The 24810-nt window shown below is 38.4% G+C and overlaps 7 protein-coding genes and 1 pseudogene across 8 annotated transcripts; 3 read left to right on the top strand and 5 right to left on the bottom strand.

Moving 5' to 3' along the window:
* Positions 1–3180: 3180 nt before the first annotated feature.
* Positions 3181–5954, top strand: LOC18024553 (transcription factor MYB3R-3). The gene is made up of 8 exons (XM_006407620.2): positions 3181–3350; positions 3638–3789; positions 3991–4042; positions 4134–4191; positions 4348–4442; positions 4530–4633; positions 4718–4846; positions 4942–5954. The coding sequence occupies exons 1-8, from the start codon at positions 3309–3311 to the stop codon at positions 5807–5809; spliced, it is 1500 nt and encodes a 499-aa protein (XP_006407683.1). The 5' UTR covers positions 3181–3308; the 3' UTR covers positions 5810–5954.
* A 664-nt stretch (positions 5955–6618) lies between these two features.
* LOC18024552 lies at positions 6619–8391 on the top strand (annotated as a pseudogene).
* Positions 8392–8699: 308 nt separating this feature from the next.
* On the bottom strand, positions 8700–9475 carry LOC18024551 (protein AE7-like 2). The gene is given in 4 exon segments (XM_024159510.1): positions 8700–8825; positions 8948–9047; positions 9144–9252; positions 9346–9475. Coding segments are annotated over 4 exon segments (465 nt in total).
* Positions 9476–9874: 399 nt separating this feature from the next.
* On the bottom strand, positions 9875–10996 carry LOC18024550 (metallothionein-like protein type 2). Its single transcript, XM_006407617.2, has 2 exons — positions 10789–10996; positions 9875–10307 (listed from the first exon to the last, which is right to left on the bottom strand). Exons 1-2 carry the CDS (start codon positions 10851–10853, stop codon positions 10130–10132), a joined length of 243 nt encoding a protein of 80 aa, XP_006407680.2. The 5' UTR covers positions 10854–10996; the 3' UTR covers positions 9875–10129.
* Positions 10997–12107: 1111 nt separating this feature from the next.
* Positions 12108–14482, bottom strand: LOC18024549 (probable protein phosphatase 2C 36). The gene is made up of 4 exons (XM_006407616.1): positions 12935–14482; positions 12720–12833; positions 12321–12585; positions 12108–12223 (listed from the first exon to the last, which is right to left on the bottom strand). Exons 1-4 carry the CDS (start codon positions 14480–14482, stop codon positions 12108–12110), a joined length of 2043 nt encoding a protein of 680 aa, XP_006407679.1.
* Positions 14483–16303: 1821 nt separating this feature from the next.
* Positions 16304–19192, bottom strand: LOC18024548 (pectin acetylesterase 5). 2 transcript variants are annotated; one of them, XM_006407615.2, is made up of 12 exons: positions 18959–19192; positions 18775–18857; positions 18572–18701; positions 18404–18483; positions 18219–18308; positions 17989–18113; positions 17728–17788; positions 17530–17583; positions 17361–17438; positions 17165–17270; positions 16834–16979; positions 16304–16725 (listed from the first exon to the last, which is right to left on the bottom strand). In XM_006407615.2, exons 1-12 carry the CDS (start codon positions 19179–19181, stop codon positions 16618–16620), a joined length of 1284 nt encoding a protein of 427 aa, XP_006407678.1. In that variant the 5' UTR covers positions 19182–19192; the 3' UTR covers positions 16304–16617. The 2 variants fall into 2 exon arrangements, with proteins under 2 accessions (XP_006407678.1, XP_024015565.1); XM_024159797.1 differs by having other exon boundaries at positions 17165–17438.
* Positions 19193–19435: 243 nt separating this feature from the next.
* LOC18024547 lies at positions 19436–21544 on the top strand. Its single transcript, XM_006407614.2, has 5 exons — positions 19436–19975; positions 20408–20465; positions 20548–20665; positions 20756–20873; positions 21321–21544. The coding sequence occupies exons 1-5, from the start codon at positions 19436–19438 to the stop codon at positions 21372–21374; spliced, it is 888 nt and encodes a 295-aa protein (XP_006407677.1). The 3' UTR covers positions 21375–21544.
* Positions 21545–22116: 572 nt separating this feature from the next.
* Positions 22117–24754, bottom strand: LOC18024546 (heat shock 70 kDa protein 3). The gene is made up of 2 exons (XM_006407613.2): positions 24444–24754; positions 22117–24069 (listed from the first exon to the last, which is right to left on the bottom strand). The coding sequence occupies exons 1-2, from the start codon at positions 24655–24657 to the stop codon at positions 22331–22333; spliced, it is 1953 nt and encodes a 650-aa protein (XP_006407676.1). The 5' UTR covers positions 24658–24754; the 3' UTR covers positions 22117–22330.
* Positions 24755–24810: the final 56 nt, after the last annotated feature.

Here is a 24810-nt window from a genome sequence, read left to right as displayed (position 1 = left end):
AAAGGCGTACCACCCTCTCCGAAAGACAGTCACAGCTGTACAACAGTCGGGGATAACCTTTTTGTGTTTGGTGGTACTGATGGGACCAAGCATCTTAACGATCTGCACATTCTAGATACTTGTAAGCTCTTCCATCTCTTCTTTTGTTGTCTGGTTAGATCAAGAAAATGCTTGTGTTAAATGCTTCTAGTGTGAGGTTTTTGAGTTTGAATTCAGTTCTTTATTCGGTGTGTTTCTTATTTTTTGTGTGATAGCTTCACATACTTGGATAAGTCAGGATGTTAGAGGCGAAGGACCTGAGGCAAGAGAGGCTCATAAGTGCAACACTTGTTGACAAACGCATTTTTATATTTGGCGGCTGTGGGAAATCTTCTGGTTCAGATGATGAAGTATTCTATAATGACTTTTACATACTTAACACAGGTATAGCTTCAGGCTGCTCTTTCAGTTTCGTTGTTAATCCTCTCATATCATTTATGTTAATTGATATGGAAGCTGAGAAAGATTCTGGTTCTTGGTTTTTTGGACGCATGTAATCATTTTTGTTTGAACTAAAACGCATGTAGCTGAACTGGTTTGAATTTTGTTTAGAGTCTTTGGCGTGGAAACGAGCTGCAACATCTGGGAAACCACCCTCTGCACGAGATAGCTACACTTGCTCAACGTCGAAGAACAAAATCATTGTAGTAGATGGTGAAGACTTGGATGACTATTATCTCTCTGATGTTCAAATCCCTAATTCATTTGCGAGTTCAGTCCAGGGGTTGAAGACGATGACTTTACAAAATAGTGTCGTATTTCTAATTTCTACAACGTAGTTGTGGTCTTTTTTTTTAAACAACGAATGCTCAATAAGACTCCGTCTCTTACGTGGCGTCCACGTAGACATTAATTGACGGAGAGTTAACGGGTTGCTCACGGAGATTGGTTTACGCTACTAAAAAGAAGATTAAGGCTGGATTTCAAATGTTTAAATAGATTAGGTATGAAATAGCACTTTACATAAGTTTATGTATAGATTTACATTTTTGGAAAGACTGGGTCTGAAAAAGCCAATTTTCCGTCTTTTTTTTTTTTTTTTTTTTTGACAACAACCAATTTTCCGTCTTTTGAACTAAGTAAACTTTTTTTTTTCATGCCGTCAAATAACAAAAAAATTGTCAATTCACCAACTGACACATAACTTAATTTATTATTTAATGAAATCTATGTGTTTAATTATAAACTTCTCCTCATTGTCTAATGTTGTCTATGAGATAACAATCTATCCCAATAATCGTAAATACTTGAAAATTTTATGGAACAAAAAAAAATGGGGAAAAAGCTTAAAAAACCCTCAATTATTTAATATTTGCCAGTTTCCTACCTGAACTTTTTGCGTTGCCAGAAATCTACATGAACTAGTTTTTTGGATCAAAAAACTACCTGAAATATTTTATAGTTCCAGTTTTCACCCCATGATTTCACGGCCGTTAACGGTCAAACGGAATTAGTAGTAAACTCCGTTATTTTCCAAAACAAGAAAATATTAAAAAAACCCTTCAACTATTTAATCTTTGTCAAAAAAATACCTGAACTTTTAATGTTGCCAAAAACCCACATAAGTTAATTTTTCAGTGTCAAAAAAATCTGAAATATTATACGGTTTCAACTTTTACCCCACTAGTTCACATCCATTAATGGTTCTCCCCAGATTCATTCGCTGATGGTTATTTATTTGATATTGGTTTGTTTCTCATCGTATACAACATTTATTTCGAAAGGCGATTTGAATATAAGTTCCTAACTAATCGACTCTTTCGAAGAATGATTTCAGTGGCTCATAATAGATTAATAAATATAAATTAATAGGTAATCAACGGAGATAAAGTGTGATAGATATTTTTAATCATCTACGAAGATCATCTTAGTGGAGATTAAATCAGCCCAAAAATAAAATGAAGCACTCATCTACAGAATCTTTAGTCATAAATATATCCTAATTTCAAAAAAATATATCGTAATTTATTTCAAATTCTATTGGTGATAACTTTGTTTTTAGTTGTTGTAAACTCTTTGATATTTTGGTTTTTTAGTGTCATTTAACTCAAAAAACAAAAACAAAAATTAGCTAATGTGGGTTTTTGGCAACAATAAAAGTTCAGGTATTTTTTTGGCAAAGATTAAATAGTTGAGGGATTTTTCAGCTTTTTTTTGTTTTAGAAAATAACGGAGTTTACTAATTCTGTTTGACCGTTAACGGCCGTGAAATCGTGGGGTGAAAACTAGAACTATAAAAGATTTTAGGTAGTTTTTTGATCCAAAAAATTAGTTCATGTAAGTTTCTGGCAACGCAAAAAGTTCAGGTAGGAAACTGACAAATATTAAAAAATTGAGGGTTTTTTAAACTTTTTTCCCAAAAAAAAATCAATACCAAATAACTAAAACAAAACAAAATTAAAATCATGATCTCAGTTTCACAGGTTTGTATTTGATAAGCAAAAGGTTTGCTTCCTTGTTTTGGGCCTTATGGTTTTCTTCAGGCCTATAGATAAGTGCTCATCACACACCGAATACGACGGTCCAGATTCACCTACAAACCTTGGCATCGCAAGTGTGCCGTTTGAGGTTCAAACGTCTGTTCCTGAGGTTAACTCTCCGCCGTTAACGTCCGTTATTATCTTTTTACCTTCCGACTTTCTGATTTCAATAATAAAACTGTTGACGGCGTTAGTTGGGTTTAGACAATTGGTCTCTTTACTGAACCAACTTAACCAGAATTAGCTATACTCCTTTCAGTTTCATCAAATCAAATTACATTAAACCAGGAAAAAAAACACCACATCTTCTAGCAATTAAGCAGCGAAAACATTCTCCGGTTCAACTTATTCTGACTTGATGATGAAATATCGATTCGGTTTGGTTGACTTGTTCTTCAGTATGTGATGACGATAATAATTAATTGATTGAACCGACCGGTTCATAGTATGTTTTTGGGCAAGAGAATATTTATTAAGTTGTGTTAGTTGTCAACCAAATCGGTAGGTAAATCAATTTGAGAAGAACATAGAATAGGTTACTACTAGTTATGGTAAAAAGATTAAACGGCAAGTAACGGTGACGTCAGCAGAAGAAGTATTCGTTATAACCCATCCGTTTTTTTAATGTTTATTATTTCTTTGTTTCGATCCAAGTCTCCTCTTTCTCTCTCTATCTCTCTGGTTCAACGGGCAAAGTATTTTTCGAATAAAGTTTTGGTTTTTTCTATTTAACGTTCCCTTCGTCTTCTTTGTTCTTCTGCTGGCGAATTCGTGCATCTATCTATCTCGATGAGCTGCAATTTGAATCCACCGGCTTCTTCTCCAGACGAGGTTAGATTTTTCCGAATCTGATTAAGGGTTTTGTTCCTGTGATCAGATTATATAGTTTTCTTGTAGTGAAAACTGAGTTCACTGTTGTTTTAGGTCTGAATCGATACAAATTCCACCGTCTCGAAATAGGGCTTCCTAATTATAATTCCCGTGATTACAATTTGTTATAAACCCTAGATTTTTTTTCAACTGAATTCCCGATTTTGTGAGATCTGGGAAGTCTACTAGGCGTTTTACGATGGTGGTGGGTTTATCTGTTTCTTATCGAATTGAGATGGGTTCCTCAGGAAGAAAAAGGTGAAGTGAAAATGGAGGATGAGTGTATAGAGAATAAGCAATCAACAGCTGCTTCTTGCTCTTCTGTGTCTGAAGGCAGTGCCAGTAGTTTCCTCAAGTCACCTGCTGTTGCAAGCCCCGTTGCAGCATCACCAACTAATAGGTACTTGGGTTTAGTTCCTCTTCTTTGTCTCTGTATTTTCACTTTGCCAAATATTTTTAACATCATACTTCAAGTATACCTCCTCTGTAGCACTCGTTTACAATTTCGCTTCACATGAACTCGTTTTTTTTCAAGCTGAGTTTTTTTTGTAAGGTCTTAGTTTCTATACGAGATTGGTGTTGATAATTTCTGTTATGGCAGGAGGACGAGTGGCCCTATAAGGCGAGCGAAAGGAGGGTGGACTCCGGAAGAGGTTAGTAGTAGTGATTGCTTTGACTAAGTAAAACTTGTGGTTGATCAGAATTTCGAAAAAATTGAGATGAGACTTGTCTTACTTATTTTAGGATGAGACATTGAGACAAGCAGTTGGTAAGTTTAAAGGCAAGAGCTGGAAGAAAATAGGTAAAATGAATCTCTTCTTTTCTTTTTCTTTTCTTACTTCTAGTTCCCCCTAGCAATGTTTCTAAAATGCCTACTTGCCTACTAGTTCCATACTCTTGTCTATGTAGCTATATTAATTGTTCTTGTTGTTTGAATTGGTGTATTTTCTTTTTGCAGCGGAATTTTTCCCTGATAGAACCGAAGTTCAATGCCTGCACCGGTGGCAGAAAGTTTTAAATCCGGACCTTATTAAGGGACCTTGGACTCAAGAGGTTCAATCCTGTTTCTGATTATTATTTAAACTTTTTTGGCTTTCATTTTAATATGAGAGTTAAAAAAAAAAACTCATGTTTTTGCAGGAGGATGAGACAATCGCTGAACTTGTTGAAAAATATGGGCCTGCAAAATGGTCTGTCATCGCAAAGTCTTTACCAGGTCGAATTGGGAAACAATGTCGAGAAAGGTAAATTGATTCATCTGAGGATTTTCATTTTTCTTAAAAGTTAGTTATTTTGGAAGCTTCAATGTGGTTTTGTTACGTATGCAGGTGGCACAACCATTTGAATCCTGGTATCAACAAGGATGCTTGGACCTCAGAGGAAGAATTAGCTCTGATGAACGCTCATCTAATCCACGGAAACAAATGGGCTGAAATTGCTAAGGTCTTACCCGGCAGGTATATACTTTTCTTGGCCATGCTTCAGTGGAGTTAGGACTCTATAGAAAGGCTTAGCTTTGAGGGTTTAATGGAAAAACGTTTCCTTGATGCAGAACCGACAATTCAATAAAAAACCACTGGAATAGTTCATTGAAGAGGAAGTCAGAATTCTACTTAGCTACTGGTGGCTTACCACCCGCAGCAGCAAGGAACGGTGTTCCTGATAGTGCAACTAGACGTTCACCGTCTTGTCAGAAAAGGGTTTCTGATACAGTTCCTCAAACCTCTTCAGGAACTACACAGATAAACAAATTCGATGAAGAAGACGGAAAAGGCCAATTAAACTCTTCTGTTCCGCACGAAGAAGTAGTAGCTGCTTCAGGAATGACCGGTGTTAGTGAATACGCTCGTTCTCCTCAGTTGCCTAACCCAAAGCCATTTCCAGAGAATGGTGGAGTTACAAACAATGGTTATCATCTTTACTACAGGCCTCAGATAGAGTATTACATGGCGCCAGAAGTGGACAAGCAGCGTATGTATGGATTCGAATGTGGTTGCAGTCCAAGCGCATCACCTGTCAGCTTCTTCACTCCACCTTGTAGAAAAGAGTCCAGTAACGGTTTAGCTCCAAGAAGTCCTGAATCTTTCCTGAGAGAAGCTGCTAAAACTTTCCCAAACACACCTTCTATTTTCAGGAAAAGACGACGCAAGGTTTTTGTTTCGGATAGCAACAAGGCCGTCGAAACAGACGAATCTAAAGAGGTTGATCAGAAGGTGAATGATAGTTCAGAGCGCCCTGATTGTGAAGAGACGCAAAGTAATGGATCAATTGCTTTCAATGTATCTCCTCCGTACCGGATAAGATCCAAAAGAACAGCTGTTTATACGTCGAGACAGCTAGAGTTTGAGAAGGCTGATGATGAAACCAAATCATCTGAGAAAGACAAGTTGCTTGATGGAGATTCTCAACTCCCGAGCTAAAAAAAAAATATTTTTTTACGTCACACGCTAATTTTTTATTGGTTTTTTACTTTTTAAAAAAATATTTTACTTTATTTTGGGTTAATGTTAATGCTGTATTAACCCAAAGAATAATCTTTACACCTTACAAAATAAAATGTCAAAATTGTTCAACGGAGATTGAGATTGGTTACAGCATTATTGCAACTACGAGACTCCAAATTTTCCTCAGTTTGCTGCAGGTGAGAAAAATATGTTGTTTGCTCACAGCATCAAACAAAAACAGAATATTTTAAGAGTCTAAACAGCATCAAATAAAATCTTATCTTATTCACTGGAGACATGGAGCAGCCTGAGGAGAAGAAGTATGCCTCTTGTGAATTAGAATTTTTTTTTATAAAAAAAGTATAAAAAACTCCAATGTTTATTTATTTGGTACATATATTTTGATTGAGCAATTGACTACTCAATTTCATCAATTCCAATATTAAATTCGTCCATTGAAATGTTGGTGTGAAAATCTATAATTTTCTAATTCTTGAGTACTAAAACTTCAATGTTTAAACTACAAGAGATTTTTCTGACCCAAACAAAAAAGGAACTAGAAAAAAATTTGTTAAAAAGATTTAATTTTGGGGGGTCAAATTTTATGTTAACTCGCAATTTTGACATAATAGTAATACTATCGAAAACTCAATCACTCAAAAAGGAAAAGGGATAAATACGAAAACAATAAAAAAACAAAAATTAAAAAAAGGAAAATTGAGGAGCGGATGTGTATATATATCACAAATATCTAAAGAGTTTTCCTGCCAAAACTCTCTCTCTCTCATTCGATTTCAAAGACAGAGAGATGGAAGGACTGTATGTTCCTGCTTTCATGAAGAAGAAGGAGAAGCAGAAGAAGAGCGATTTGGAGCGTGAATCGTGGGACGAGCTCCGGAGAAGAATTACCGGATTGGTGAATAAGGTAAACGCCAATAACCTGAATCACGTAGTCTTGGAATTGTTGGAAGAGAATCTCATTAGAGGAAGAGGTCTTTTGTGCAGATGTTGTTTGAAATCCCAGATCGCTTCTCCTGATCGTTTATCCGATGTGATCGCCGCTTTAATCGCCGTCGTAAACTCCAGATTCCCTTCGATCGGCCATCTCTTGCTGAGACGACTGGTTTTGCAGATCGGAAGAGCTTACGATCGCAACGACAAGCCTCTTTTGTTAGCCGTCGTCAGATTCCTCGCTCATCTCGTGAACCTGCGAGTCGCTGGCGAGACTGTTGCATTCGAGCTTCTCCAGATGCTTCTTGGTGAGCCCAACGCAGACACCGTCGAGGTCGGTGCTGCCTTTGTTGCAGAGTGTGGAGCCACGCTTCAGGAGCTTTCTCCGAGAGCCTTTAACGTATTCTTCGACATCTTTCGCGGGATTCTTCACCAAGGGGATTTGGATTACAGGTCTCAGTGTTTGCTTGAGTCTTTGCTCACTCTTAGGAGATCCAGTTTTAAGTCGATTCGTCCTCAATTAGATGTCCTTGTGGATCCAGACGAGCAAGTGACACATGAGATCTCTTTCTTCGACGAGATCGATCCAGAAACTTCCCTCGATGTCTTCAAACCTGACCCTGAGTTCCTCCAGAACGAGAGGAAATACGAGCAGCTGAAAAGGGAGATACTTGGGGAGGAAGAAGAAGATGGTGATGATGAAGATGAAGATGAAGATGAAGCAGCAGGGTCAGTAACACAGGATCATACAGAAACTAATCTTGTCAATCTGAGGAGGACAATCTATCTAACAATAATGTCAAGTCTCAACTTCGAGGAAGCTGGGCATAAACTGCTCCAGATTAGATTAGAACCAGGTCAGGAGATGGAGCTATGCGTTATGATCCTCGGATGTTGCACTGACGAGAGAGTTTTTCACTCCTTCTACGGTCACTTAGGACATAGATTCTGCCTCAGAAGCAAAACTTACAGAGAATGTTTCGAGAATCTGTTTGTGCAGCAATACTCAACAGTTCACCGTCTCGAAACCAACAGACTGAGGAGTATGGCCATGTTCTTTGCCCATCTACTGGCCGCAGATTCTCTACCTTGGCATGTCTTTGCTTATGTTCGGTTAACAGAGGAAGACACAACTTCTTCCTCTCGTATCTTTGTCAAGATTCTGTTTCAAGAACTCTCTGAGCAGTTAGGATTAAAGGCTTTGAATGAAAAGCTTCAGGATCCAAGCATGGAGGAGATCTTCGACTCCATCTTCCCAAAGGACCATCCAAAGAACACAAGGTTCTCTATCAACTTCTTCACCTCCGTTGGTCTCGGGGGCATCACTCAGAAACCCAGGCAGGTCCTCGCCAAGCTCCAGAATGCGGAAGTTATAGATGAGACGGAGAGGAAGCATAAACGAAGAAGAAGAGGTTGATTAGGCAGGTTCTCGCCATTTTTCTATGCCTTCCTTTTGCATACATACATAAGTTTTTTTAGTTCCGCTAATGTGAATAGTGATCCTATTTCTTTTCTTTTTTTGGTCAAATAATCTAGTTTGTATCTACTTAAACTTGCCAGCTTATTTGGCCAGCAGCAAGTAAGAAATAATTTTAATAGAAGACAGATAGAGGTTAAATTTAATTACCAAGTTCCGGATTCTGGCAAGAAACTCTTTAGAGAGAGATTGATAAATCATCCAAACTTAATGTCTTGAATCTGACCCTTGGTATCAACATCATCATTCAACTTTTTCATACCATACTAATCATTAAATATTCTAGTGAAGTTGAAAACAATTACAAGGCTCCTGTTCTAAAATATAATATCATACAAGAGAGTAAGAGACTGAAACAAGAAACCAAAGACAAAAGGTGAATGATCCTAAACCGATGTGTCGAAACTAGATGGACCCAAAACCACATATCTGGAAGCATTAGCTGAACATAGCCACGAAGTCGGGATTCTCAAGTGCTGCTGCCAAACGCTCTTTATCACTTAGTCGTTTATTGACTACATTTTAAGACAAAATCAAGAATCAGACTGAAACTTGTATTTTCAACTGCAACCAAAACTGTGCTAACAACGAGTCTAAAATTTTGTAATTACACCCGAACTTTTGCGATCAAAATACTCGAACTAGCCTAGAGGTTTTGAGGACTCTTAAGAAACAAATCCTGGTACCTTGAATCGAGCGGGAAGGCTTTGTAGAAGTTTTGCGTAGATGGAAAGACCAATCATGCTTGGCAAATGACAATGTGGAAGAGTTGGAGTGAATGTAATTCTGTAAAATAAATACCACAATTTAGTATACTGGAGACTAATAAAGAAAAGGAGGTAAAGAATAATCCCTCTACGCAATATCTTTATTTATTCATACCTTACGTAATTCTTATCATCATCAACTTCAACCGATTCTTCTGTTAACACTTTGAGCTGTTCCAGAGAAGACTCAGTATGCTCTGGATCTTTGATATCTCTTATATGATTTGTAGATTGTTAAGGAACAAAAAAGAACTCAAAATTATCCAAAAATACTAAATAAATATGAGAAGTTAGATAAAAAGAAACTAAAAGGATATCAAAACTCTCGAGCTGATCTATTGGTTCTACTGAATACTCATCGGTATTGCTCTCATTAGTACGATCACGCCGTTTTCTCTTCGGGTAAATAATATTAATTGGGTTCTCGTTAACCAACACATAATCCATATTTTTCTCCTGGACACATAAACACTAATGATCAATAAGTAGACTACAACAAAACAGAAGAAGGAGCTTTCCAAAATAATCCCCAAAGGAGAGACGGAAAACGAGATAAACAAATAATATTCACCGCGTGTAAAAGCTTTTCTCGATGTTGTTCAATGAACGAACGGGTAGAAGATGAGTAAACGATATCTACCCTAACAAGAGCTCTGACCTAATTGTGGCTCGTCTAGTTTTAATTCGAGTCTTGAAATAAACTATTATACAACTCGGATTAGGAAATTTACCCATTAGTAAATAAAAAGTTACGCGCCGGAAATCGGCCACCCGGTTGAGTATATTCTAGCAGTTAGAGGATTACTTTGCAAATAAACGAATGATTGTGAACAATTAGAGGCCAAAGAGCAAAGAGAATTAAATAAAACGATTTTGTTTATCATTAAACTTCATACCATAAATTACAAACCGACTCATCACTATGGTCACATATGGCAGAGACATCTAAATATGACCAAAACACAGACGAAAACCATGATCGTCTACAAAAGACAGGGCTGCAGCCGTTATTACACAATAAACCAAACCTAAACCACCATTAGGGTTATATTATTACTTAATTAAAGACTCGATACTCTCTGCCTTTTAATAAGGGTTTATTCATTTACAGGTGCAAGGGTCACACTTGCAGTCAGATCCACACTTGCAAGCATCGTTCTCAGCGTTACTCTCGCCGGAAGCCTCGTACTGGTTCTTCATCGCCGGTGCAACGCCGAAGACCAAGGTCTCAGACGTGGTCGTCTCGCCGGCAAAGCTCAAGTCTGGGTACATTTTGCAACTACAATAACCGAACAATACCCGTTAGGATCCAATGAAAACAGAGATCGTGAATTAATTAAAAAAAAAACAATAAATTTCATAGTTCAAAAACTGAGATGACTTATGATCCAGAAATTTCGGAATATTATTTTCTAAAAATCGTCCCTTCCCGATAAATTCTTCTCTAAAAATCTCTCATTTTTTAAAGTATCAATCGCCATCAAGATAGAATCAAGTAAAACCGAATCAACCGTAAGAGAAATACTTCTCTCTAATAAATTTTAGAACGAAGCGAAAATCAAAAGGGATCTAATTCTAAATAGTTTTTCCAAATAACACTCAAAGTTTCACAAAATTTTCCGATAAACCATTCTTCAACAACAATACAGCAGCAAAACACAGTTTTTGCATTGCATGGAACCGATTCAACCGAGAATACAGCTACTTTCCCGAGAAAATCCAAAAAGAAGCGAAAATTAAAGGAGAGGCTAGAGACTTACCCTCCGCATCCGTTGCCGCACTTGCAAGCAGATCCACAACCACAGTTTCCTCCGCAGCAAGACATTTTCTCGAGAAAGTTCAAAGAAAGACCGAAATAAATCTCAAAGATAATTAACCAATTTGATCGATAGGGTGAATGATATTGAAGGAAGATGAAGCTCCCAAATTTATAAGCTAAATGAGAAAACTGACCATACACGTGTCGCAATCTATTTCCGCTCTTATCCCCGAAATATCAGTAAAGAACTACTAATTCGTATTTACGTCTTTACCCTTGTCGTATTGATTCTCGTACGTGGTTCAATCAATAATCGTCGGTTCAATAATTGTGGAGTGTGAGTCGGTTCTCGTATATTCTAGAGCGTACCGCAGTTTCGTGTGTCACAGTGTTATCACCGTTCAGATTTACACCGCCTTACATGCAGATCTAAATCTACGGTTATGATCTAGATTTTTATTTTCACCAGTATCCACAAGCAGTCAAGCACGCATGACACTAACTATATAATATATATTTCGAGATCTTTGATTTTTCGTGTTTTATAATAATCGAATTATTGGGGTTTTGTTTCTAAATTAGTAAATCTAAGATATTACTAAGGAAAATATCTAAACAAAGAGTTCCTTTTGTCGCCACTAAAATAAAGAGCTTGCAAACCCAATAAGAAGAGAACGGATTGAAAAATCTTTTGACAAATAATTATCTTGGCATGAAAGTTGACACACAAAAAAAAATGGTTAGTGATTAGTACTTAGCTACAGAAGAATTAAGAGAAAGAGCATAATTATATCGTATAACTTATTTGACTCTTTGAGTTGGTTGGTAGTCTCATGTGTTGTGAGGGCCTAGCCGACCAAATGATCAATTATCAAACCAAAAGCTTCTATTCTTTCCATTTCTCTCTCTCTTTCGGAGCTTAATTATAGGCTAAGTTTACGATTTACTATTACTGGTCCCTGTACGATCAAAATGGTCACCGACAAAAACAGTTTTATTAACTTATCATATGGTTAAGTAACATTATGATTACGAGATGATTATGATTATTTGTATGCGAAAATATGGCATACATGAAAAAACGGAGATGTTGTATTTGCTTACCAATATGGGGTAGTGTGACCAACGCAAGAAAATACATTCTCTTCTTGCATCAGATATCATTTTCACTAAACTACATCTGGTTAGACTATATTTGGTTAAAAATACAACATAGTAACTGAAATAAATAGGTAACAAAAACTCATTAAAACCCAACCAACAAAAAAAAAAAAACCTATGTTACTTTAATCCCTTTCAAGAGATAGATAGCAATAATATTCACATGGAGGATCTCCAAATTCTTCCTTCAAGTGAAATCACAATCACAGAAACATCGTCGTGATACTTCCGGCGATCTCCTTGCGGTATCTCCAGCAATTCATGAAAGTCCATACCTAAAAGAAACAAAAAAAAGAGTTGTAAGTTAAGTTTACTTAAAACTGCGTTTGGCGTTTTCATTAGTACGTATAGCAGCGTTTGCGTTTAGTATACCATATTTCTTGGCAGCTCGAATGAGGACCTCTTGGATGAGATGCTGAGCAGGATCGCCTTCGGGGAAAGCTGAGATGAATGAGTCGACCTCGAAGATGGCTTCTTCGTTGGAGAAGTATTCGTATAATCCATCGGAAGAGAGTATGAGAAATTTGTCACGTGATGTGAGTCTGTGGTGGTGGAGCGATGGAGAACACGTAATGTACGGCGACTTTCCTACGTAGTTAATCCTGAACATCTCTAGAAGCGCCTCGTTCCATTTCGGCTTAGGAAAATAAATTACATACAAACAGTAATAAATTAGATATATAAAACGTACGTTCCAAAACATTTTAAGTCATATTATAATTTACGTGTTATAGGCTAAGTTTGAGAAATCCTGTGACTTAGATAGTATACCTGTTTAAGAAATCCTGCGCCAAATGCACGAGTGACCTTGAGATAACCTTTCACTCTACCATTCTCTATCGCCAAAGCATCATCAGGATGTTCCTTCTTTATTCTTCTCACTTCCTGTTTAATTCACGTAATAAAAATATCATCAGTTTCTCAATTTAAAAAAAAAAATCAATTAAATAAAAACAATTTGAATCAGGACTCCCAAAAAGATTAACCTCTTCAACACTTGTGGAATGTTCCATATTGAGCTGAACAGGAACCAAAAGACTTAATCCTCTTTCTGTGATCAACAAGGTCTCTAATGGACTCTCTTCCTTGATTCTCTCTAGCTCCTTTTGCATCTTCTTCCCCCCGACATCTGCAGGTCGTCTTCGAGCCAAAACCGCTCGGCTATCTCCCACGCTCATCACGTAAACATCTTCTCCTTTCATCAATGTCACGAGAAGGCACGATCCCATCAACGCTAACTCTGGATTCTCATCCACCGTCAGATCAAACGCTTCCTCTGTTTTCTCCAACGCTTGCTGAAGAGCTCTTAGAACGTCTCTGTGGTTAATCATCCCCGAATCGGATTCCTTGTTATCCTGATCCGTATTGTTGTTATAAGACTTGCTTGTTCTTGAGTTATGCTCCCACTCACATCTCCATTGCAACTTAATTGCATTATTCGACACGTTTCTTGATCCGCAAGCAACATCGCTTTCATTCATCGCAGCCACAGGGCAGTTTTCTTGACCCGAATCGAAGTCATGCTCGAGTGGACTCTGTTTCTGAATCCGGGAATCGTCGTTTTCGCTACATGGTTCGAGATTCTCGGATTCGGATTGGAACTTGTCGTCCCAAAACAACCCTTTGAGCTCTTTGAGAACTGCGGTATAGAGATTGTTGAGAAGATAATCCGGCGGATCTGGACCGCTGAATCCGTCGTAAATCCCGACGAAAAGCCAACCGTTTTCCTCAGAGAGGATGACGTGTACTCTGTCTTCCCCTGCTTTTCCTTGCGCCCATTGAATCTTTGGCTCCTCCAAAGCAGACTCTGTCTTCTCTTCTTCTTCTTGGTCCTCAGCTCTATAATTCACTTCGCTGCTAGGACTCGTGCTTGAGTAGTTGATCTCAGGTATGTCATGATCGGAATCTGATGATCCTTCAAATGAATCGGAACCGTAGATTGGATCGATCACGCTCTTCTTTGAGCGAGATTTAAAATTGGTGAAAATCGTTTTGAATGTGAGAAATTTCTTATCCGGTTTGGGTTTTGAAGATGATTTTTTGCCACTGCTGTTACTGATTTTCTTTGGTTTCTCCTTTTTCTTCTTCTTCCCGATCGGACCTGAAATTAATCCTCTTTCGATCGGACCCGATAAGAACCGGCGCTCGAATAAACCCGACCCGTGACCCGGTTTCTTAGTCGGACCACGCGGCACGGGCTGGAGCGGGAGGGAGGCGAATCTATTGGAGCTCTCGAAACCGGAGGCCAATACCGACGTGTCTGTCGACGGAGAGGCAGAGAGCGCCGTTGAAGTGTTTGCGCTAACCGACGCGCCGGAGATTGAACGGAAAGTGGTGGTGGTTCCGGGAATCGGGTCGGGCCGGATTGACGGTTCCGGCGGGAAAGAAGATTTTAAACCGGTGAGAACTGGCCGGACGTAGCAAAAAGAGTGGCCGAGGTTGTCGTGAGCCACTCCGACTCCGACATCGCATCGACTTGAAATTTCTCCGGCGGCGGCGGTTCCCGCGCAAAAGCCACTGACTCCATTTCCCATTAGTAGAAGAAAGAGGGTAATTAGTAAATTATGCAGCGACCAAAACGGCAACGTTTAGTGAAGGTTGAACGGTGGCGAAACGGAGCCGTTGGAGGAGATTTATGGAGACATTAAAAGAATAGCTTTTTTGGGTATTTATGTTGTGGATAGCCAAATGGTGAAGAGGATGAAAAGAGTTGACTTTTAAAGAGGTTTATTCTGTTGGTATTATGTTTATTCTCATTGTCATTGGAATTAGTAAAACCTGTAAATGAAACTTTTGACAAGAGCTATTTCGCTTAAACAAAATATTATTGTAAGAAACCTGAAATTCCAAATTCTATTGGAAGACGGAACAGTAACATTTTTGTCCATGAGAAAAAAATAAGATTTGATCTTTCGAATTTGAAGGTGTGAAAATCTAATATGTACAACAGTACCAGATTGTAAATAATAAGATTTTAATTTTGCGACGATGGAGACTCATTTTCACTATAGAGTATATACACCCTAAGTCTGGTTTTGTATTTTACAATACCTTTAATTTATTGTTAGAAATTTTCATTGTTCATTACTTCATTTCCATAAATTCGTTTGTGGTACGAGGGAGTTGACTTTTAAAGAAGGGTACGTGGGGATTTGATTTATAAAAATAACAGAAAAGAGAATGAAATTATTAAACTAATGGAATGCAAAAAGTCAAATGGCATAGATCTTAATTCCATGACTAATGTGGTTTAGACCAGTCACAACGAAGATACTAATTGCAGGAAACTTGCTTTTGCATCCATCTAGGGAAAGCAAATTGTTGTGCTGATGACTTAGCAAATTATGCTATTCAAAATTAACAATGAGAGACAATATTTTTATTGGTTAGAGTTTTGTTCACTTTCTGTCTCATCACTTTAGTTTTAGTATATAGAGGAACATGTCTCATAACTAATTACAGTATGGAAAGTAAATATCAAAACGGTTGTTTTCTGGTTCAGTTCCTCTAACGAAACAGTAAATATTACTTCCGTTTTATAATATGTGGTTGTTGTAAATAACAAACATTTACTTTGTCATGTGATTATCGCAATGACTAAGTTGTAAGTATGAATGCAGATTATAAAATCATTGTTTTTAAAGACTGGAAATTAATATCATAAAAAAGATACCAGATATTCCTGAAAGAGCAGTTGACTGCTTACGTTGCGATATGCATTGCATGAACTCTGCAATCAAATTTCTTAATTTAAGAAAAGAAAAATCTTTTGAAACTTTCAACATACCATGTTTCAATTTTTCACAGACCTCAATAATATGATAATAATACTGCAACTAGTGGATGGGAATATTTCGATGAAGTGCCATGATCAGGAATTCATGAAAGCGTGTTAGAATTTTTTTTTATCTTAATTATTGTATAAGTCAATTAATCTAACAGCTTAACCATATATATTATGCTTAAGCACGTAATTACATTTTTGTCGATCCTTATAGAAACTTGTCAACGATTTCGGGATGGAGAACGTGGAAGCAAATAGTTTTGCAGTTAAAATCACATTTAATCTCTGACTTTTTCCTATATATTGTGAAAGCTTTAAGTTTCTAACTAAATTACACAAATATACATGCATGTGGTAAAACTAAAAGTAAGATGCAAGGACGCATTATGCATATGCAAATCATGATTATTCATAGTTTTGAAACTAATCGAGATTTTTAGTGTTTGCTTTTGAAAACACATTACTAAACAAAACCCATAATTTCTTTGAAAATATGCTTCTTTGATTCTAGCCTGCGTTATCCAACAAAAAAAATCTCAAGATCTGCTAGCTCCCATGACACTGGAAATTCTTTTAAAAAAACAATTGACCTCGTTTCAAATACATTACGATCAGTATATACATTGCATAATGTGTGAATTGTGTTGCTTTAGTTTTGTAACAAATTCTCTCGTGGTGCATAGTCAATCAACTACATTAGAATACATAGCAGGTGAATACCCCTTTGATATCTCCAGCTTCAAGAACATTAAATCCTTTTAGGACTCAATCGAACTGAGAATTTTGAGGAAATGGCTGCTCGCTTGGATGAAGAAGCTTCCGGAGAACCGAAAAAAAGAAAATCCAGAAGCAGTGGAATTGATGGAGGAGGATAGAAGGCAAACTTCAGGTGAAATTCAAGTTGTAACAAGAGGGATTGCACGGGTAAGGACAATCGATTAGCTTCACTGGTTTTCGGTTGAAGTACCAGTCACCTACAGACTCCGCAATTGTCTGTTTTCCAACCAACAAAACAGAACAGACACGAACCGGATCAGTTCATTTGTAATAGTAGGAAAGGCTCGAGAAAGAAAGCAACAGATTGCGTCAAATATCTTTTACCTTATTTTCGATTCTTGTTGAGGTTGGGGAATGCCAAGTCATTGACATAAATGTCTGGCAATGAGAAAAGCAGGAATCTATGAACATCCCACCAACTTTGTTCTGATGAAATTTCCCAATCGCATCCATCAGAGAGCTGCGAAAACCTACAGAGCATATAGGGATTTATACAACTGAACATTTTAGAAAGTAATAATATGATCCACGGGATTTAAACAGAATCATATCTTAATCTAAGTCAAAATAATTTATATACATATCTACTGACTCTACTTCGAAACAGAGGATATTTTTGATATATCAGGTTATATAATCAGTGTGCTCATCCTACCATGTAGAACTTTCATCTGTGCGGCATCACATTCCTTAATATTAAGTCTGCACTTTGCCCAACTTCTATCTGGATCAGCTGAAGCTGGTACCAAGACATTTTGAATCTGAAATGTGGCTATGTATAAGTACAACATCATACATGAATCAAACGGAAACAGGTCGAAAGTTCTCCTGCTTGGCTTGGTAACTCTAACCTGCCAAAAATCGTAGGCTGCGTTGACAAGAAATACTGGGGTTCTTATGTTGTTAAGGAATTCTTGCGGAAACATACACTGCAAAAAATTATAAAAAAATGAAAAAGGTCTCAATACCAATCATAATCAGGCAAGAAAGATTTTTAACAAAGTAAGAGATAATACCTACCTTGGATGGCTCCGTTTTGACTACACAACTCCGATCCAAGCTCTTATTTACGCCCTGGTTGGAACCAACCACAGCAAACCAGCCCAAAACCATGCAAAAAAAAAAAGCCATGACATGTTCTTGTTCATTTCGATAAAGAATTTAAGAAAAAAATACCTTAAAGTATGATTTAATATTGACAGAAAGTGAATAGGAAACCTGCAGGTTAACAACATCATGATAGAAAGATCTCATTGTAGGGTTTCCAAGGACATCAGGCCTGTAAAGAAGGAAAATAGATTTACTGAGACTGAGAGACAGTGTTAGCTAATTTCACATCAATAAAAAAACTTCCTAGCTCTGTGGAGAGTATAGTCTGCAAAGAATTCTAAATAGTAATACTGGCTTAGACCCAAAGAGCTTAACAAAAGAGTCTCTGTAAAATTCATGAGAAAAGGCAGTTTATGAGCGAAAACATACACGTTGAGAAAGAAGCCTCCATCAGAAACACATTTGACAGCTGCATCTTTTGGCAGATGATCTCGAAAGTAGTCACAATGTATAAGAGTTGCCAAGCCACCAGCAGAACATCCTGTAAGTATAGCCTACATTTTCTCAAATGTGTATAAGAAGAAGGAATATTAATCTCTAGCGGATGCAAGTTACCAAATGCAGGACAGACTTTCTTGGTAAGATTACGAGGATGTTACCTGTTTGGCATCTGACATGCCCATCGACAACAGTTCATCCATAATTGCCTCCCAAATGAGCTGGCCCCGGAAGAAAAGCCGTGTCTCGTTCTGAGAAGAGAGAGAGAGAGACATGAAACTATGGAACTTTCCTTGCTCTAGATAGAATCTGACACAAAATTCTCAGCCTACCAAAGCCTTATTACCTTGAATTCAGCTTCAGGGTGTCCAGCAAAAGAAGCACCATCACAGTACCGTATCTTAACTCTGTTCCAGTTAAAGAATTCTACAACAACAATAAAAAAAGACGACTATAGATTCAAAACTGAATATACACAAGCAGTACAGAAGCTACTATAGATTTCTTCTCCTACCAGGATTTTGAGATGGGTCACTGCTTAAAACTCCTTGAAAGGCCACTTCATCTTCAAAGTATTTCGAAGAGCCTAATTTAGTCATTGCTCGAGCAGAACATGACGCTATTGTATTGCACCAGCCTCCACCCTATAATACATTTCACTCAAATATACTAAAATTTCCAAGTAAAATTCAAATTCAATCAGCAAAAGAAGAATACCTCCAAGTGAAGAAGCCAGCTATTTGAGCCAGATCCCGAACCCCTATGAAAATGGTACCCAGGCAAGCTTCCATCCAAGCAAACTGCAAAATAGCACAAGTTTCAATTAAAACAGCAAAAAAAGCTCAGAAATTTCAAAACTGTAAAACGAAAACTTGAAGAAGGAGACAATTGGTAACAGTACAGGCTCCTCTCTCTTGTGCTTTACTTGACAGCTTCAGTTTGACCAGAACGTTTGGGGATGCGACGGGAGGAGATCGGTCAACGGAGGGGACGGAATCTGAAGTGGTATCAAAGAAGAAAGAGAGGAAGAATACGATCAAGACGCATCCAATGGAAGCGACAAGCCAATCGCTTTTAGCCCATTTTCTGCATCGAAGCAGAGAGCTAAACCTGAGAATCGCCATTGAAGAAGAGGTACAAGGAGCAAATCAATCAGTAAATACATTGTTAAAAATATGTTAATTACATATCGGGGACCCACAATTTAGTAATCGAAAACAACCTCATAACAACTTAAACCAGGTTTGGCAAACCAGTATACCGGTTTGAATCGGTTTAAATGGGAGAGAGTTTGACTGAATTGGATTTTTTTATAAATTTGAATCTATGAAATACTCTCTACTTTCCCACCTTGTTCGAAGATACACTGAATGCTTCCATGGCGTCGTCACCGTCACGATCGCTGGTTTCTTCCTATACCTTTGATGATAAAGATCTAGACGACGCTGATTTATGGGCGATTTTAGATTCCGCCGCCGCTGCAGTTTCCCGGACTACTACCTCCTCCGCCGTCGGGAAACCCCTCGCTGTTAAGTTTCCAAACTACAATTCTCCTGCGACACCTGTTTCTTTTCCTCCTCCACAATCGAAGCGTCTTCAGATCCCGAATCAATCTAGCTTTAACCGGCGGTCACACGAGGAGTCACCGCGCCCGAACAAGATGGCCAGATCCCCCGTCTTGTCTGAGGTAAACAGTGAGAGTCCTTTGGCTCTTGTTACGACGGCGAACAGGAATTCGACTCCGATTATTCATTCGACGAAGTTTTCTTCTCCGGAGAGTTACTTGTCGCCTGGGATCAGGCACTCTACGCCCTTCTCGGAGGTTAAGAACGATCCGGTTAATGAGATGCGGCATAGTTTGTCTGGGAGCTTTCCTTCGGCTACTCTGTTCAAGGAATTCCAGAATACAGCCATGGCGGTAATTTCGATTTTCCTCTATTCATTAAATTATCCTTTATATATTTTGTCTATTTCCATGGAATTGATACAGTGGTTTCTCAATCAAGCATTCTTAGATGATGGATCGTAAAATTTATCTAGATTATGTTGATTTTCGAGAAAAATGTGATGCATCAAAGATGTTCGATGAAATGTCAAGAAGTGTTTTGCATGATTTTATTTCGATCATGACTTGTTGTTCATAAGTTCGTTTCTTCATAAAGTATGCCTATATCTATTGCTCAAAAGAAAAAAATGAAAGAACTTAAGCTAGATCACCAGTGTTTATATGTGTATGAAAGGGAGTTTATGCTTGCCGTTTTTGGATTACACAACCACTATCATATTTGTTATAGTTACATCTAATGCTACGATTCCGTGAAGTAACAACATGGCTTCATCAATTTTTCAGATTCTAGAGAAATCTGATTACACGATGATATCAGGGAAAGCATACATCAAAAAATCAGGTGAAGATTATGCATGCTGTCTGCTTATTGTAACCTTAACATTTGATATTGATTTTGGTGCTGCATTGTATGGAATGTTAAGGTTGGAGGAAAATATCGTTTTACTTCAACGTGTCTTATGAAATAAGAGACAAGACTATTGAGTTTGACGAAAACAGAAATGTCCAGCGTGCTGAGTTCATCGTCCGAGCTATCATGCAGTAATCTTCTTCTCTATAAACCTTAATTTGATAGATAGTGTGAAAAGTGATTAATAGCTGTTTAACCTTTTGGTTTATGAACTCTCTCAGTGGAGGAAGATTTGCTGACGGATGGGGCTCCTGTGAGCGACGTGAGAAGAAATTTCTCAAACCAAATCACGATATCCCCAGCACCGCAGAGACCAGAGCCAAAAACAGGGCTTGCCAGGTAAAATTCTTCTTCTAATGCTCCCGTTACTGAACAAATTGAAGTCAGTTTGCCACATACTATACTTGTTGAATTTGAAACATCTGCATCAAGTCAGGGTAACAGAGAAGCTTAGAGAGTTAAGTACCTTGAGATGTAGAGGTTTAAGCCTTAGGGTCCTGGATATATGAAAGGAATTGTTGAGACAAAACAACACACTAATATCTTGCACTTTACCATAAAATGGTATGCTCATTACTAATGGGTGCTGCATAATGTTTGATTCTAGTACTGAATATTCTTCGTCCAGAAAAAAAGAAGAAAATAGACTAGGAATAAAAGCACATCAAGAAACGTGTACTAAGGAGCTTAAAGTTCTGAAAACTTATATTGGTATGGTTTTAGTTTCGTTTTTCATTATGTTATGTTATTCCTAACGCTCTAAGAAGCTCTTTCTTTCCGCCGCAGGATCTTCTGGGAATAGGTGAATATCGACAAAGCCCAACTGAGTTTCCACGATGATCAGACAACATCAAATGTGTTTCCCGACTTTGCCAATACCAAGCTAAACAATCTATATAACAAGATCAAGATCGACAAGAGTATGTATATGTGCCTCTTCATGAGGAAGAAAACGAATGAAACTTGGTTGTAGTGTAATGGATTTTGAATTGTGTCAAGTACTTTACTAATTCCATCTCAAATCAATAAACAAATATAATATCTAAATACTTACTACCATGCATTGTCTGGCAATCTCTTATAACTATTCCTATTATTATACAACCTACGCACCCGAAAATTCAGCTAAACTTCATATCACTGTTGCTTAATTAAACGAAGGATGTCTTATAGAGACAAAAGAATAACTCGTGATCTGAATCCAAAGCTTCCATACACTTTGGAACAAGACATACCTCTAAAACTATACTTTCTATCCATTCTGTTCATGGGTAATCCCATATCTTCCCGTCAAACTTATTCCCATAACCGCAACTGAGCTTCCCAACCGGTTCCAAATGAGGATTTGCGTCTAACACAATCATTGCTAACACAATCACTTGTTTTTTTATTTTCAGAAGATTCTTTTTTTCCTTTTTAAATTTCTAAAGCTTAAGAACATTTCAAAGTTCTGAATTTGATCTGTTTTGCCGTCGCGTTGTTTCCTAGCAACTAATAAAGTTCGAGTTTTACTTTCAATGGGAGATCTAGAACTTTCTACGAGTATTGAGATACAGATTCCGTTGAAAAGGAGGGAGAGGCATTAAGTAAAACATGATCTGTTTTAGACTTGCAAAAAACAAAAACAATGAGAGAAGGCAGCTAACCAAAACAATCGAAAATACGGCTACGTACCCATGTTCATATAGTAAATCTCCAAACTATAGCTAACACAAAATAAAAAGAGGGGACAAATAGAGGATAAATGTTGGAAATACAAACACACAAGACTTGAGCGCAAGAGAGAAAGAGAAAGCTTAGTCGACTTCCTCGATTTTGGGACCTGCACCTCCAGCAGAAGGTGGAACATCCTCGTCCATTCCTCCTGCAGCAGCTGGACCACCAGCTTCACCACCTTGGTACATCTTCGCTATGATCGGGTTGCAGATACTCTCGAGCTCCTTCATCTTGTCTTCAAACTCATCACACTCTGCTAACTGATTCGCATCAAGCCATTCAATGGCTGCTTCGATCGAGTCTTCAATCTTCTTCTTGTCATCAGCTGCAAGCTTCTCGCCAATCTTCTCATCACGGATTGTGTTCCTCATGTTGTACGCGTAGTTCTCAAGAGCGTTCTTGGCTTCCACCTTCTTCTTGTGATCTTCGTCCTCTGACTTGTACTTCTCTGCTTCTTGAACCATTCTCTCAATCTCGTCTTTTGACAATCTTCCCTTGTCGTTGGTGATTGTGATCTTGTTCTTCTGTCCTGTTGTCTTGTCCTCGGCCGAAACGTTGAGGATACCGTTCGCATCAATGTCAAAACAGACGGTGATCTGAGGAACACCTCTGGGAGCTGGAGGGATACCGGAGAGCTCGAACTTTCCCAAAAGGTTATTGTCTTTGGTTCTTGCTCTCTCGCCTTCATAGACTTGGATCAAGACACCTGGTTGGTTGTCTGAGTAAGTTGAGAAGACTTGTTCCTTCTTTGTGGGGATGGTTGTGTTTCTTTGGATCAAAACTGTCATGACTCCTCCGGCGGTTTCAAGACCAAGAGAAAGTGGTGTGACGTCGAGCAAGAGCAGATCCTGAACCTTCTCGTTACCCTCGCCGCTGAGAATAGCTGCCTGAACAGCAGCACCATAGGCAACGGCTTCATCGGGGTTGATGGATTTGCAAAGCTCTTTGCCGTTGAAGAAGTCGAGGAGCAATTGCTGGACCTTGGGGATACGGGTTGAGCCACCAACTAGGACAACATCATCGACCGAGCTTTTGTCCATCTTAGCATCACGAAGACACTTCTCAACAGGCTCCATACATTTTCTGAACAGATCCATGTTGAGTTCTTCGAATCTAGCACGGGTGATTGGGGAGTAGAAATCGATACCCTCGTACAGAGAGTCGATCTCAATGGTGGTTTGAGCTGTAGAGGAGAGAGTCCTCTTCGCTCTCTCACAGGCGGTTCTCAATCTCCTAAGAGCTCTTGGGTTTCCGCTAATGTCCTTCTTGTTCTTCCTCTTGAACTCTTGAACAAAGTGGTTCACCATTCTGTTGTCGAAATCCTCACCACCAAGATGAGTGTCTCCTGCGGTCGCCTTCACTTCAAAGATACCTTCTTCAATGGTTAAAAGAGAGACATCAAAAGTACCACCACCAAGGTCAAAGATCAAAACGTTCTTCTCCCCAACACTTGTAGCCTTCTTGTCTAGACCATAAGCAATAGCAGCTGCAGTAGGCTCGTTGATGATACGCATAACGTTCAAACCAGCAATGACTCCGGCGTCTTTTGTTGCCTGACGCTGAGAGTCATTGAAGTAAGCTGGAACAGTGACGACAGCGTTTTTGATTGTGGAACCGAGGTAAGCCTCTGCAATCTCGCGCATCTTGATGAGAATCATGGAAGAGATTTCTTCAGCAGCAAACTCTTTATCTTCTCCCTTGTAGTTAACGACGATCATGGGTTTGTCGGCCGGTCCTGGAATGATCTTGAAGGGCCACAATTTCATGTCGCTTTGAACAGAGCTGTCACTGAATCTACGACCAATCAACCTCTTGGCATCTATTACATAGACAAAATCAAAGCCAATTAAAGCCAAATACTAAAAAAAGATAGCAGGGAATTACTAAATCAGGTAATCTCTTCACAGAATGCAGCAAAAGTAAGCAACCATAGTTATAGCAAAACAACAACAGTATCACAATCCATCGATTGAAACGCGTTTATTAAATATATAATTCTTGCTTCTTGATTGAGATTATTTAGCTCAATCTTCCGAATAAATCAAAAATATCTACTCACTAGTTCATATAGCAGTTAAATCTGAGGATCTTCTGTGTACAGATCTAACTCTTAACTTAGATTCGATGCACAAAATCGATAACATAACCTATAAATTGAGAATCAGAAGAAGATGAACCAAAAGGAAAACGTACCGAAAACAGTGTTGATGGGATTCATGGCCACCTGATTCTTCGCGGCGTCACCAATCAAACGTTCGCTGTCTGTGAAGGCGACGTAGGACGGCGTCGTCCTGTTACCTTGATCATTAGCAATGATCTCAACACGGTCGTGTTGCCAAACTCCGACGCAAGAGTAGGTAGTACCGAGATCGATACCAATAGCTGGACCTTCTCCTTTACCCGCCATTGTTAAGCTTTACGCAAAATCGAAGGAACAAAAACGTTAAGAGATTGCAAAAAGTAGAAGTAGAAGAAGAATGCGGCTAGGGTTTATCTTTTTCTCCGGTAGATGAGGTCGAAGGAGAAGTATATATAGATTCGCAGTCTAGTGTTTCCAGAA

This window comes from Eutrema salsugineum, unplaced genomic scaffold (genome assembly GCF_000478725.1).
Source record: "Eutrema salsugineum unplaced genomic scaffold, Eutsalg1_0 scaffold_13, whole genome shotgun sequence".
In the NCBI taxonomy this organism is placed as follows: domain Eukaryota; kingdom Viridiplantae; phylum Streptophyta; class Magnoliopsida; order Brassicales; family Brassicaceae; genus Eutrema; species Eutrema salsugineum.
The sequence above is the reverse complement of the archived record's forward strand: the minus strand, read 5'-3'. Positions and strand labels throughout refer to the sequence as shown.